Here is a 15,480-nt window from a genome sequence, read left to right as displayed (position 1 = left end):
CATCCTGGTTTGGCATTTAGTCCAGCATATGAATGAGAAGCATTTGAGTAAAATGCGTTGATTCCATTTGGCCTTGCCCTGCAAATATTTAGGCATGCTGGACTCAGACAGTGAGCTCTATGTAGCTGCAGGCCTCTACAGCAAACTACCCTCATAAGCAGAGAAAGGGGTTTAAAGGGGAAAAAGGAGGGATTTATATTTAATAAGAATTCGTCTAAAAGCTAAGCTACTCACTCTCATTAACTGTGAATAATCTCTTTAATTTTGAATACTGAGCATTTCCGCAGCATCTCTTCTGAAAACACCTCAAGCTGCTGCAGTGTGACTGGATATACTGGTCACTGATGAAACAGCCTGAAGATCAGACACTCCAGCGTTGATCTAGCACTCCGAGGCCAAAGAGACAGAGCGGCGCAGGTTCGGTGTAACAAAAAGAGTCAAAACAATCCAACGGGCCACTGTGTAAACATCATTTAGCTTTGGATAGGTCTCTTATCCTCGAGGACCACACGCGAGGTGAAAGACAAGAACCTCTGAAAGAGATTGGTAACGTGCCATAAATCCAGTCCTAATTCGGAGACCAATGGGAGCCAGATAATGAGAGTGATTTTCAATGAGAAACTCAGAGCGTCATTATTGAATTAAGCCTGGTTTCATTAGCATGCTGACTTGATAATGCACACGCTGGCCTGTGTCACAGCAGTGCTTAAGTTCATATAAATAAAAAATAATATTCTAGCCTTGAGGGAATTTTCCTTAGAGGTAATTAAATTCTGCTGAAAGCAATATGATTATCCACTTTTACTCTAACAACACAGCACAGTGTGAGCACTTCAATCTGTGTATGTTACAGCTAAGAACCTTCTATATAAGATCATCAGTGTTTTTTTTTTTTTACTGCATTTTCCCTCTTTACTTTCCATCTAAGTAGCTCTTGCTTGCCAGTGTTGCTTTTCAAGTATATTGGCAGTTCACAGAGGAAAACTAAGTGGACATGGCAGCATTTCTCTTTATATACACATCCCACTCATAGCACTCAGAGTAATGAGAACAGACGTAGTGTATCTACAAAATATTGTGGTTGAACCAAAAGATGGTTTAAAAGACTACATTACTTTATTTGGCTGTTACCAAGTTTTCCGAGGCCGCTTCTCTCCATCCACATGCCGGGTCTAATAGATCAAAAGCTGTTAAAGGACTACCTTACACTGCAGGTCGACCTCATAGACAAGGAGCTGGCCTAAATCAAAGAGTCAGTTATGAGCTCTGGATACGTCAGAGAGAAGGTATAATATCATCATACCTGTGTTATATGATGGATTCAGAAATAATGGCCTGTGTTTACATTGTTCAAGTCGTCAGGTGGGGTTTGCTGCATCAGGGAAAGGATAAGGAGATAAGGAGAGGCAAGTTCTCAGGCTGACCCATGTCTGAAGAGAAACTGGCTTCAAAATGAACAAATTTGTGTATCCTGCAGTACTATGTGTGAGAGATCAACTGTGTGCAAGATAAAATTCTTGAAAAGGTTTCACTGATGGAGACACTTGTGTGCATTTACACGCACACATACAGCACAGTACACACAACCACTTGCTGAGTTGGGGATCCTGTGGCGACAAACTTGCAGCAGTAATTGGTGTGGACCTTCATTAGTGGCCGAGAATTCTGGGTCATGACATGTCACATGATGTGTGTTTATGCGTATATGTGTGTGTGCGCGAGTGTGTGTGTGTGTGTGTGTGTGTGTCTGTGTGTGTGTGTGTGTGTGTGTGTGTCACTGGTATATACAGGTATATGCTGTATTCTATTACAGGTTGTCACAATCACTAAAGAAAGGCTTTCAGCAAATCAAGTCAAATTATCCACCTGTTTTCACACAAACAGGCCTTAAGATTTGTCTGAATATGTAAAACACAGATGTTACAAAAACATTAACAGTGTCTTTGTTCTGTCAAAGTGTCTCAATAAGTCATGCCAGTGTGACTGTGAGGCAGCATGCACAGTACCAGGACTCTGAACTCAGCTACAAAGGACCTCAGCCTGCACATGCACAACAGATTTCCAAGTGAGGACAATAAATATGGAGATGAAACTCTAAAAATAATTGTGATAAATCAAATTTTGAATGAAGTAAAATTATATTGTTTAATCAGTTCCCGCAACTTTTCTACTATTGCTACTATTGACTGCCTGTCTCTGTCTTGATAAAGACTGATGGGCTGTATGAGATGTAAAATTGAAAAAGTCTCAGACGTAATGATTTTGTTTTGTATATGTTTATATATTTTTTGAATACATTGTTATGATGTCAATAAGCCAAAATCAAATACTAGCGACACTTGCAGAATTACAAAATGAATTTAGCAAGTTATTAAATGTGAAAAGATTGTCTCAAAGTGTCCTGCTTCATTATAATAGTTCTTCACTTATTTCAGTGGCTTTTCTGTCACTGGCAGCTTCTGTATGTCATCTGAGGGCAAGAAGTAATCTGCAGTTTCATTTGGATGGAAGATAACATGTTTTGAATAAAGTGTTTAATTCTGTCTCTGATGTCTGAGGTTTGGCCGGCCTGAGAGAGGCTTTTTTTGTGTTTATAGGTTTTGGTAAAGTAAATTGTCATTTCAGGAAATGTGCGTATGTGGGCTGTGGAAAAAAAATAAAACTGTAAAAATTTCATATTTGTCAGTCGTCTCCCAACACCAATATAATGAATATAATGCAGATGGTTTGATTATAACTGGATTGTAGATTTATAGATTTGCTACTGTGCTGGCTGTGAACGGCGTGAGCTTAATCTTGAGAGAATTATAATTATTGTCATCCGTTTTATGGTATGAAAATGATCCAGTTCACAGCGACAGTTAGCACATTCATGATCGTTGACAGCTGACAATATTTGTGCTGGGCTTCAAAAATCCTGCACCAGCTGAACCCAACCCAATAGTCTCTCTCCTGCTAATAGACCGAAACAAGCAGAGGAAGGGCTGCCGGGGGCAGGAATGAAAGAGAGCATAAGCAGAGAGATCTCTCAGACTGGGAGGTGGTTGTGTCATCTTTGTGACAATAAGTACTTTAAAAGAGGCCTCCAGACTGTTCAGCGCCTGGGTCCGTCCAAATAGCTTAACCCTTTCGCTGTAAAAAGACAGACAGCCACCTAAGTCAGCGGTCCCAGGAGCCCCTTGCACCCTGAGCTTGTCACGGCACTGAATGTAACAGAGAGACTAAATGCCCTTGAGCACAACAGGCACTTTAGCAGCAAATGCATGTCAAGATGTGAATGTGCCCATTGTGCCTGACCCAACAGAGGGCTCGTAGCAGCAACCAGGGAACGCTGCCAGGCTACAAGCCCCATTTACCGCCTGTCATGCAAAGGAGCATCCATGTAATTGCATGCAAAATATTTTTTTGTGAAATCATTTTCGCGAACCCTGATTCAGTAATTCTGTCATCAAACACGGAGAGAAGGGTGAGAGAGTCCACATTAAGGAGAGGAACAGAATCTTCTAATGCATGTTAAAGAGAGAAAATACACGAGTTAGATGGTTTATAGTATGTAGAGAATCTTGCAGTACTTAGCTTTATTATCATACTTTCCTGCCTTGAGGCTAGATATGGGGAGTGTGCTCCTGCATTTGATATGTGCAACCACTTATTATAGTGTATACTGCATTGTGCTTGGGTTACCAGGCTGGGAGTAAGGCTTTGTGGTTTTGTGGTTTGTGGCTATGTGTGTGTGTGTGTGTGTGTGTGTGCAGATTTAGATGCACAAGTGTGTGACCTATCAGATTTATTTATACGGAAAGTGTGTATGTTTAACCCAGTGTGTGCATGTGTGTGTGTGCATAAGTGGTCCAAAAACTACTAGTCTAAAATTAAAATCTGGGTTTTTGAAATGTCTCTAATTAGAGAGGGGAGGACTGAAGCCTATTTTGAGAGCTGTGGCCACGCACGCCCTTCCCATATGTGTGCGCACAGGCAAACAGACTTACACACAAACACAATACACACTTTAGAGAGGAAGGTCCCCCACTTAGAGTTAGTCTTATCGGACAATTCATCGAGTTTTGCTAACAGGAACTGTCCGTGAAGTGTGTTTCTTGCGCCGTCTACACACAATTTACTAAAGCTGGACAACCAGTGAACTTTTAAGACAAACAAGTAGCTGCTATGAATATTAACAGCCAGGGAGCACAAGTTGAAATACCACTGCCTCACTGTAAAGCTGCAATAAATTATTGCAATATTTAGAGTCAAAGACGAGTCAAGACAAACCAAACTGGAAAGTTTATGGCTGCAGAGCAGGAACACAATAGTCAGTTTAATCACTGTCTAAAGTGTTTTTACACTTTTAATGAGGCAATTTAGTGAATTTAGCCTTTTGAGACAGTGAGTGGAATGTGGTGTATGCCTGGCTAACATTGTCTCATTGTTCTGTCTCATAACCAGCCTCTGTTTTCTGCTCCTGTGCAAAGAGGGCTGGTAAATCAGGCTGCTTTTACAAAGAGTTGCCTGAAATCTTTCTGCTCCAGATACTCTCACGGTGTCTTTAAAAGCATCCGTGAGAAGGTTGTGTTTTTTTTGTTTGTTTGTTTTTTCTTTGCGTGACAGCAGCAATTTGAGAATCAGTGTTGATGTCACCCCGATCCTAAAAACTGCACATCAACCAGTCCAGTGACACCAGAATTTACTAAACAATTTCATAACACATGTATTATAAAAACATGGTTTACCAACATGTTTTCTGAACAGTTATTTGATTCATGCTGTAACTTTAAACAGCGGTTAACTTCATCAACAAAGATTTTAATAAAAGCTTATTGCTTCATTTCACAACTTAATCTGTCCCTTTGACTGGGCCTGTGAGACAGAGGGAGCAATAAAAGAACTGCAGTGACAGATGTTCAAAATCTTGTGGTTTAATGTTACAGTAATAGCACTCAACATTAAAATAGCTCAGAGTGACAATAGAGAAATTACGAAGATGTGATGCTGTTGTTGAATTACATATAATTGGATAATTGAGAATAGTAACCGTAGTCTATATATTGATAAACTAAATACTAACATTTGAAATGTGAGTACCTTTGCATTATAGAGAAAAGAATTTGTCCCTACACAACCTATGATGCTTATGTGCAGACTTAAAGCAATAGTTTTGGGAAGGTCTGGGAAACTCAATGTTTTGCTGAGAGTTGGGTGAAAGGATTAATACTCCTCTCATTTCTATCTGTGAAGTATGAAGCTACAACTAGCATATTTATTTAGATTAGCATAAAGACTGGAAACAGGAGGAGACAACTCATCTGGCTCTGTCCAACGATGAAAACACATCCACCAGCACCTCTAAATTTTGCTTATTAACATGTTGTATTTGTTATTTTAACAGTTACACCAACCAAAATGAAAAAAGTTGATATGCTAAGCTAAGCTAACTCCCAAAATTTCAAACAATATCCAAACATGAGCCATTCCCCTTTACTATTGTAATAATGCAAAAACTACTCCGGACTTGCAGTATAACCTTATTCGACATTATGCTCTGAGGTTCACTCGCACTGAGTCTCAGAGGATGGTATTTTATCAAATATCATTGTTTACATCTGTTTTTAGCCTCATTTAATAGACACCACTTCCTATCAGCCCTAGACCATCACTGGTCAAACGTCACGACTTGAGTCCAGGTTCAGACATGTTTGTAATCACAGCTTTAAAGGACAGTGTAGAAGAAAAGTGGCCCTCAAAGTTTCTCCTGGTACATTTTCATGGGATATACATTTTTACATTTTTGTGAAAAAATTAATTGTTGTTTCACTATTTACAAACACATGCCATTTTGTCTTAAAGTATGGATAATAAACTGATGGAAGATGGTCTATTTTTTCAGGAGGACCAATTAAAGAAATGCTGAAAGAGCCGCTGCATTGGTTATAGAAGGTAGGGGAACAACTGTTAACCTGGTTGTGACTTTGGCTCTGTGACTTTGTTGTCCCAAGATCCAGATTAATATCAAAGGGGAGGAGGAAACCTGTCATCAGTACAGTTTGCCTAAGGGGCTTAGATCAGTCTGCTCAGCAACCTATTTTAAATGATTAAGTATTATATTATTTATACTATATATTGATACATATATTATTGTAGATGGATACTGGAGTAAATCTGTTTAATCGAGAGTCATCAAAAAGTAACTATTTAAGAACTTAGATTGGTAAATTCAACAGTAAGCATATCAGAAAAACTAACAGCACACACACACTGAAGCCACAGGCGTTCCCACTATAGACACCCATTATCTCCATCTGTTGTCGACCCAGAGCAGGAACTTCGGGGGCTGCTGTGGTCAGACACAGGGAGAAGGGAAGTTAGCACTGGCAAGGAAAAGCCAAAGTCAGGCATTTTTGGAGTAAGATAAGAAGAGAGCAGCGCGAAAAGAAAAACTAAAATAACAAAAAGCCACTTGAGGATATGAGATTACTATGACAACACATCTCTATGTTTTGGCAAGTTTCGAAATATCGCAGCCTTTTAATCAACAAACGCAAGCAGGTGATAAGTGAAATGCACATTCACCATCCAAACAGACGGGCAGCCACAGTACAGCACAGTGAGTGCGTGGAGATGTCCCACTCCGAGCACGTTACCTTGACCTGCGAGGGCACGATAAAATCCCAGACTTGTTTAGCATTGGCAGGTGCTGCAGCTGAATATAAAGCCCTGAGTATCCAATGTCAGGCCTTTGTTTGCTGTTTTGATTTATTGCTGACCACTGCCCCACCTAACATGTGCGGAGGAGAGCCCACTCCCCCTCCTCTCAACACCTTTCCCCACATAAATAAACCCTATCGCTGCAGGAATGCCTGGGGTCCTACGCTCACCCAGCTATTGGAATTCTCCCTGCTGATAAGACGACTGTTTGGGACATTTCATCGACATACTCCCGTCTCAGCACATACTGATTCACAGACCCAACATAAACCACCAACACATCTGCTGGCCCTTAGGTTTTCATCCACACATGGGCCACAAGTGAGAGACCGAGGATGTGACTCAGGAGATAAAACGGTGATTAAAGGTGCAGATTCATACTGTAGCCAGTCAACATTACTGTTGCTTTGAGTGAACAGAGACACAGAGGAGTCTTCAGACGCAGTAAACGATAACAGACTGCATCATGGTTGGATAAATGAAAGTAAACAGACAAATGTGGGGTTACGTGTAAAAAAACAAGGCTGTCCTCTCCATCAGAAGCTGCTGTTAAATTAGTACATTCAACCTTTCCACTGGCAGACTAGTTAAACGTTGCTGTGTTGCACTCACTTGTCTCATAACTATAAAGCTACAGCCAGGAGCTGTAGCTTAGAACAAAGACTGGGAAGGGGGGCAAACCGCGAGCCTGGCTCTGTCCGAAGCTAACAAATCTGCCTAACAGCACCTCTAAATGTCATGAATTTACAAGTTCGATCTCTCTTAAATTCATCTGTACAAAAACCAAAGTGTAAAATGTCCCCCCTGTTCCCGCTGCTTACAGTCTTTATGCTAAGCTAAGCTAATTGGCTACTAGCTACAACCTCGAAGCTAATGTACAGACATTAAAGTAGTATCAATCTTCTCATCTGACTATAGGCAAGAAAGTAAATAGCTTTAAGAAGCAAGCTAACACTGAGATCAGGCCTTTTGTTCGGCAACAACAACAACATCACCCCTCCCCCGTATAAACTGCAACTTTTACATCTGTTCATTAACAAAGAAAGACCCTTACTGATCACTGAAATATTACCGCCCGAGCTGGAATAATTTTATCTTAACCCTCAACTACCAGACAGCAACATACTGGGCTCAAGTGCAAACATGCAGGGAGCAACTGTCTTGCAGCTGTCTTAGGTGAGGGGGTGAGGGGGCATCAGGCCAATGACGAGCCTGCTGACCCTGCACCCTGAGCATGTGTGCCCACTCCCTCAGGCTGGCACCCACTGAGCTGAAGCCATCAGTCACCGACTACGATGACAACAAACTACGCCAAGGGAGGAGTCTGGTTTTGACTTGGGTAAAAACCACAAGCAGTGAAGCACCAGCACATTCACACATAGACTGCCACTGTACTTTCTCTTCATTTGTCTGTTATCCATTAAAACATTAAAACAGGCGCAGCTGCCACCGCACAATGCCGAGGAAGGAGTTACTGCTATGTCTGTTTCAAGACAGTTGCCTGAGTGTGTATGATATGTATCCATCTGCAGGCACGGCTTTTTTTTCGTCACCGAAAAAAGAAAAGTTCCTCTTTCACACCCTTTCAAAAGACTAATAATAACAGAGACATGGAGCAATGCTTTGGAAGTGAAGCCATGTTGCTACACTGAGGAGCCCTGCCTCCTCCTCCTCCTCCTCCTCCTCTTCCCTCTCACCCCAGTGTCGAAGATCTGTTAGTCAGGGGCAGGGGAGTTTTCAGTCTCCAGGGGCACATCCCTCTGAACCGCCTGCCAAGCTTCTCCTCTCCCTCCTCCATCCTCTGTCTTGCTCTGCTGTTCTTTTTTGTTCTCCCCTCAGTTCCCACTTCCCACTTCTTCTGCCCCTCATGTTCAGCTTTCCCCTTCACTTCAGCCGGTTTTCAACTTCCATCATTTATTCCTACTTTGTGCTCAACAACGGCTCTTTTCTTTTTCGCACTCTTATCTATTTTCCCCTCTCTACCCTTCCGCTCCTCTTCCTCTCCCGGTGATCCAGCTCCTTTGCAGCCGTGCATAATTAGGCCTAAACACAAGCCTGCAAAGGCTCACATCTGGAAGGAGTTTGGACATGGCAGTTTCCTACCAAGACGACTAAATATTTAGGTTGAGAGTTACTGCGTGTGGATGAACTCATGATAGAGGGGATGGGAAGGGAAGAGAAATGGGGAGCTGGAGATAAAGAAAAAGAGGGAAAGTGGGACAGATGACTGGAGCTCGTGGAAGAAGGCTGAGAGGCTAGCATAATGAATCATGAAACCAGTGATTAGTGTGAGCTTGTGATAGAAATGGTGTGTAAGCTGACACACAGCAATGTATTCAAAGTGCAGCGCAGGCACTGAGAAACCGAAGAAGGAGGTGATAATATTGGGGCAACTGGTTGCCCCTTCATGGCTGGCAGGAACAACAAACAGCCAACTAATAGTTTTAATAAACAAATCCCCATTGGGGTTTCCCATGAGGCTGAGGGGCCTCAGCTGGAATGTTCACAGGGGCCAGCTGTTGTGCATTACACGTAGCGCTCGGCCCCGGAAGCTCTGGGCCTGGTGTCCTCCAGCCTCGCTCAGCATGGAGGAGAGCATTCCTCCAGACTGCCCCAGGAGAGAGGGCAGCGGTGCTGGCTGTCAGGCCGTTCGATTGTGGGGAGGGACCGAGGCGGTGAGGGCCACGGAGAAAGCTCCCCTGCTGCACCTGGGATACTGTCTGCAGTCTCTGAGCAGACTGAGGAATGTCAGGAATAACACAAGAATCAACACAACTTCTCACATTCCACATCTGGAGCTAATGTCGTGAGCAACGATGGGAGCACGGGCGCTTGAGGAACCCACAAAATCTTCAGGAAAATGAACTTTCCAGACACCAGAGTTCTCGGGACAAGGTAAAGAAAATGGCAGATGACGGGTGGAATTGTTTTCTCCTCGTACCGAGCCTCATAAATGTGTCACAGAATGCTAAACATCTGTACAAAAACAACTCAACCAAAATTAGTAGGTGCGGGGATGGAAGATTATCTTCAATCACCTCGACCACTGCCATCCAAGCCATTTTTTCCTCTGGTTTTTCAGCAATGTGTTCCCCAGATGTTTATCCTGCCTTTATTAAGCAAGCAACATAAGGCCCTATAAATGGACTGCTGGCTGGCTTTACCTCTCCTGCGGCATAAATCCCCTTATTTTACCTCCTATGTTTGTTGCAGTGAGGCAGTTGAACTTTTTTTTTTTACTGTGCCCATGTGCAGCTAACATTTTTCCCACTGGGTCAGACTACAGACACAGCAACATACTGTGGGAATGAGCAATTTCTTCAGAAAGTCTGAGCAGCTGTGAAGAAAAATGCTGCATTACAACTGAGCAAAAACACCTCCCAGAAATGTGTCACTAGATAGATTGGTAGTGCATCCATCATGGAAGATAGTGTGTCTTGGCCCATGATGTGGCCCTTTCAAGTTTTGTCCAAATACACCACACAAATAATTGCTTCATTATTAAAAAATATAAAACTGAACTGGCCCAGGAGCATTGCTGAATCACATCATCACTGTCTGGTTCTCACCAAATGGTGTCTTCTGTCCTCACCAGAAGTGGCTGCGAGACAGAGTGTCGTGATATTAAAAGTTGGCACCAACTCAACAGTAAAGCGCAGAGTCTGATGTAAAATACTCAAGATGTGTTCCTGTTTATAGTAGTTTTGCAAGGCCAAGTCAGCTGGGCCATGTGCACAGGGTGGTGTTGGAGGAAGAAAGCGTGGGCTGAACTCTGACAGTCTGACTGGGTCAGAGTCAAATTTAAAGTGACAGAGTTGTGTCAAAGAGGCTGGGCCATGATGATGGCTACAGTCAGTCTGCCCTCTCTCTGATCTTCTTAATGCTTTACAGAGAGGCGACTGCTCAGCCCACCACTACAGAGTTAAACTAGATCAAGATGTAAACTTCTGACCTAACAAGCCTTATTACTGCAACAAGTCCTCAATACAGTTAAAAGTAAGGTCACGGGGTCAGAGTCTTGGGTGTGTGGGCCTGATACTGAACTCTTGTGTGAAGCTATTGGGTTTTTCCTACTATGTCTTCTTGTATGAATAACACCATTATGAATAGACAAGTACCAACTAAAATATATAATAAGACATGGAAACACTGTGGATCCTCAGCCAATTACGGTTCACACTGACTGTCACTGTGAAAAACAAATCTCTGCCAGCTTGTAATGGAGCATGACTGGTTGATATATTTTCTTCCAAAATCTTGATAGCACTTTGAAGGAATACTGAAGTGACCAGAGGACACACATGACGCCATAATTTAAGGTCACCGTGTGATCTCCACAGGGACAGGCCACAGTTGGCCACATTAAGATGACTGTAGTATTAATATAGTGATAAGTCATTAGTTCAGAGGTTACAGTAGACATGTCAGACTCACAGGGTGACTGTCCTGTTGGGGAGTAGGCCGGGATCCGGAGGTTCACTCAGCTCCTCCTTGCTGCAGCTGACCCTTCTGCCCAAAGCCTGGACACCGTGCGCTTTGGACCGCTCGTCCGTGCAGCTGCAGCCGCTGGTGGAGGCGAGCAGCCCGGGGCAAGCCTGGGAGAGCCTCGGCTCGGAGGCGGACAACAGGAGCAGCATCAGTACCAGACGCCCCGGCAGCAGAGGGATGCCAACGCCGGGCGCAAACATTGTCCTTCGGCTGGATCTCACCTCAGCTGCACCCCCACCTCCAGTCATCCCATATCTCCACCATGAAGCTCTCAGAGGGTGCAAGGAGCGCAAGAAGAGAGACTGAATTATCTTTCAAGTTTTGAATGAATAGCAGGCCTAAATTTGGAGACTCTCCGCTCAGTAATGAAAACACATCATCCGGTCATTCCAAAAATATTCGGCAGCGTTGATTTTCCAAGTGTCTCATTATGTCATGGCAGCCCGGGCGCACAACTCTCTTTGGTCCAAATAGTTAATTAATCCAGTGGATGTATGAGTCCATCCAAACGTCTTCACTGCCTTCAGACAGGCGCAGAGTTGGTGTTCGTATTAAAGACCTCAGCAGAGATTTACATCACTTTTAGGATGCTCGGGAATGTCCAGATTACCGTTACCTCGCCCTCTAAAAATTAATCCAGGGGTTGATGGGATTCACAACTGTGGCAGTCACAGCCAGAGCCACACTGTCATCTTTCTGAATAAGTAAAGAAATAGTATATTCTCAAACTTTTGCCAGTTGCCTCGCTGCTTTTAAAAGTTTTCCTCACTGCTTCCCCGGATCACGGAGGTCTCCGTAGACTGGATCTAAAGCGCAGCTCGTGATGAGACGGGAGGGGGAAACCGATTGGCTATTGATTCGGACAAAAAGTGAGCTGGTCTCGATCGGCTCCTGTGTAATTCCGAAAATCTAGCGGTTTTGCCTGCTTGCCTCTGCCACACTCAAACTCACTCCGTTACAACCCCAAGTGCGCCCGTTCCTGTCTGCGTCTGCGCTCTGGTCCCCGCGGTCCTAGCGCGTCCAGCCCAGGCGCGGAGAGCAGCTCTCACATGTCTGACCCACCTGAACTGGCTGCGCACACCTACAGTCCAGTGGGCTGCTTTACGCGGTGCACCTGGGCTAAACGAACTGCACAAAAACAAGTGCAGACTCCCCTGCAGCCGCTGATCCCACTCAAATGATTTTTTTTTTTTTTAATTAGCATTTCTCCTTTGTGTTTGATTTATATTTGTTTTGTAAGGTCAGCTGATTATAGCAGCCTTACATGTAAAAGCCAATAGTCCATATTCTGTTAGTACAACCATTTGCTTGCGATAGATATATAAATAAATGTATGTTTGGTGACAGTTAAGTTTTTTTGTTTTTTTTTTGTTTTTTTTAAATCTTCAAATTGCAGGCATGAACTAAGAAACAAGATCCAAACCCTATAATGTCATTAAAAGAAAATCATGATGGTGCAAGGAATATGATAATAGTCAGAAGGGTTTTGAGAAAGAGGAGCCTAATTGATTAAATACGTTTATGGCAAATAAATTGGTTGGGTGCCACATTGCTGTTGTTTAGCTGCCTTTTGATTTGAATTGGCTGTTTCCACCCAGGTTGTAGACGACAGGAAGGTCTTGATTTCAATGAGCGAGAGAGCAAACTGAAGTTATGAATGAGTGCTGAAGGCCTCTTGTGTATTGTGTGTTTCAGCAGATCAAAGGCTTTTCATTCAATCAGCGGGAAGGAGGGGAAGTAAAGACATTTGTAGATACACTTCAGTAAATTCTGTATTGTGTCTGCAGAGAGAGTTATGGCTGCTCACAAGAGCTCAGTTTGTGAATGATAACTTCATGGTATGAGTAAGCCATCGTTTTATTTTCATGTCCACTTGGGTGCCATGGGCAACAGCAAGCCACCCACAAAACACTGCAATAAAAAGGCTTCTTAGTACAAGTTTTCATGCGGTGATGGCCATTGTTACAGAGTGGCTTTTGCAATGAAAGTAACTTTGCCTCTGCATGCAAATGAGTTCTTGCAGTTTCAACAAGCCACACTTACCTGCGGAACATGAACAAAAAGTGCAGGTCAATTCAAAGTCAACTGAAAGTGAGGGTTTAGCTCTTTACCGACCATATGCTGTTGGTGTTGACAGAGTAGAAAACAGATCAGCTGCATGTTGATATTTGCAGAATTTTGGAATCTTTGATTTAGAGAAACCCTGAGAGAAAAATATGTCAGAAGTTTTATCTTTTGCTGAAAGAATAATATTTCTTAAAACATGACATTTTCCCTTCTGAAAGAATTGCTCACAATCCAAAAAGCACAGAGGGTCATAAACTTCCTCAGGGTCTCCTTCTCACATGTTTGCCTGTGTGTATGGAAAGTTCCCAAAATACAGTACATTTTTGTTTTAAAAATACTTTTTGATATACGAGAGGCCCGGGAAGGATGGAGACTGTGGCGATTCAAATCTGGAGAATATTTCAAAATATGAGAAGGTGAAGCAGGAAAGCTTTTGAAAAGGGACTTTATGCAATTGGGCTTGACATGTATTCACTGACATATCCAAACTGCAGGCACCTCAGTCATGCGAACAGTATAATGGTGCACTGTGCTCTGACCCACACAGTGGACCCCGGGTTTGTTATTCCTGTATATGATACTGTACACTGGAGCGGGCTCAGCGAGCCAGCATGATTATTGAAAGAAAGCACAAGGAGTAGATGGGCGCCTGCTCAGCAATGAAACAGAGGGCTGTTTATCCAAGCTGTTAAATAAGGCTTCAAGTACAACACCCCCCTCCAACTCCACAAGGCCCAAATCTCTCTCATCTGGAGAGCACAGTTTCCATTTAAAATGTCACGTTCCAAACTGCACATTACATCAAATTGTACTTAATGGCATCCAGACAAACTTTAATGTCGTTCCAACATTTTCTCTCTATGCTCCCCACAGCCCCCTCGCTCCTTATAGCCAAGCAAGCAATCTCTCCTTCTCCCTGTTCCACATCTGGACTCCATTCCAGGTGGGGTATTGAGAAAGGGAAAAACGTCGGGATGGAAAGGTGGAACGCGGAGAAGCTTGGAGGCTCAAAAAGTTAAGACTGAGATAATGTCTTCAGGGAGATTTTGGTGGAAGTTACGCAAGCTTTCGTGATGTATGACAGACGACTGGAAAGACAACAGACAATACGTGAGATGGCTGTTTGCTGACTCCTCCTGGGCATGTTCCTGTCGTCCTTCAGAATCGCACGCTAGAGCAGAAATATGTTAAAAAACAATGGGGTTTTCAGCACAGAGACGTGAAGCAGCCCGAGTGAATGCTGAGGCTTAAGCATAGCTCAGGCTCGTGTTTCTGCCAGTGGATAAACAAAAGAAAACTTCCAGCAGGGATGCAAACATCAGGCCCTCTCTCAGGCCCTCATCTGTGGCCGAGTATTTCTCGAGGAACCCATGACATCTAGTGGTGTGATCAGCAACACACAGAGGGCCCAACCTCTCTGTCAGTCTGCCAGTTGGTCCTGCAGTTATGAACATTTCCGTGGTGCATGGTTTTAATTAAGGATTTATGGGGGGACATTAAACCCACTGCCTCCACAATTTATGGGGTTATGAAATCATAATGTGGTGTCATATTTTTCAGCTCTAAATACTTTTGTTCGTCATTAAGAATTATTATCAGTAACAGTAGTTGTAAGAATCCTGTATAAATACTGTAAATTAGTTTTCATGATCTCATGTTTGTAGATTCTTGGATTTCTATAAATTACACACTTATTATATTTTTCAATGCACATTTAAGGTAGCACCACTGAGTAAATTCACATATGTAATCTGTACTTTCCAATCCTAACTTCTATTTATGTGCTTTGTCAGCTGCAGGGTTGTATAAAATGAAGTCTTATCACATTTCTCCATAGTAGTAATTAAATTAGCTTTTATATCTAAAGCGTACATGTATTTCTCTGCAAAGATACTATGGAGATTCAGGACAAAGTCTTGATCAATGTGCAATTTAAGAATTGCTGTAGTAGTGGTGGTTCCACTACTGCTCCCTCTAGCTCCCTCCTTCCAGTAGTTTCCTAAATTCACATTTGAAGCTGCAGTGGTGCTGCCCTCTTCTGGGTTTCAAAGTGAATTACATGAATATTTAAAGAGTATCACAACAGTTGCACACCCTAGGGTGCTGCTGGCTACAATCAGCTTCACATTTCTCAGACAGTCCAAAGTATAACTCACCTCACTAATATGCTGCAAAGTCTTACAGGTGTGGGTAACACCCTACTTGTCAAACCTGTCTTCAGTG

General features: G+C 42.9%; 1 protein-coding gene across 1 annotated transcript in view; it reads right to left on the bottom strand.

Annotated features, from left to right (window-relative positions):
• Positions 1-12,337, bottom strand: part of adgra2 (adhesion G protein-coupled receptor A2) — a 38,000-nt gene extending 25,663 nt beyond the window's left edge. The window contains exon 1 of the mRNA XM_071482524.1: positions 11,137-12,337. Within this exon, the coding sequence (XP_071338625.1) occupies positions 11,137-11,438 (302 nt within the window). The 5' untranslated portion in view covers positions 11,439-12,337. The remainder of the gene's footprint in view (positions 1-11,136) is intronic.
• Positions 12,338-15,480: the final 3,143 nt, after the last annotated feature.

Source organism: Trachinotus anak, unplaced genomic scaffold, assembly GCF_046630095.1.
Source record: "Trachinotus anak isolate AG129_WGS33_773 ecotype Australia unplaced genomic scaffold, CSIRO_AGI_Tana_v1 ptg000008l, whole genome shotgun sequence".
In the NCBI taxonomy this organism is placed as follows: Eukaryota; Metazoa; Chordata; class Actinopteri; order Carangiformes; family Carangidae; genus Trachinotus; species Trachinotus anak.
This window is presented reverse-complemented; position numbering and strand designations above follow the sequence as displayed.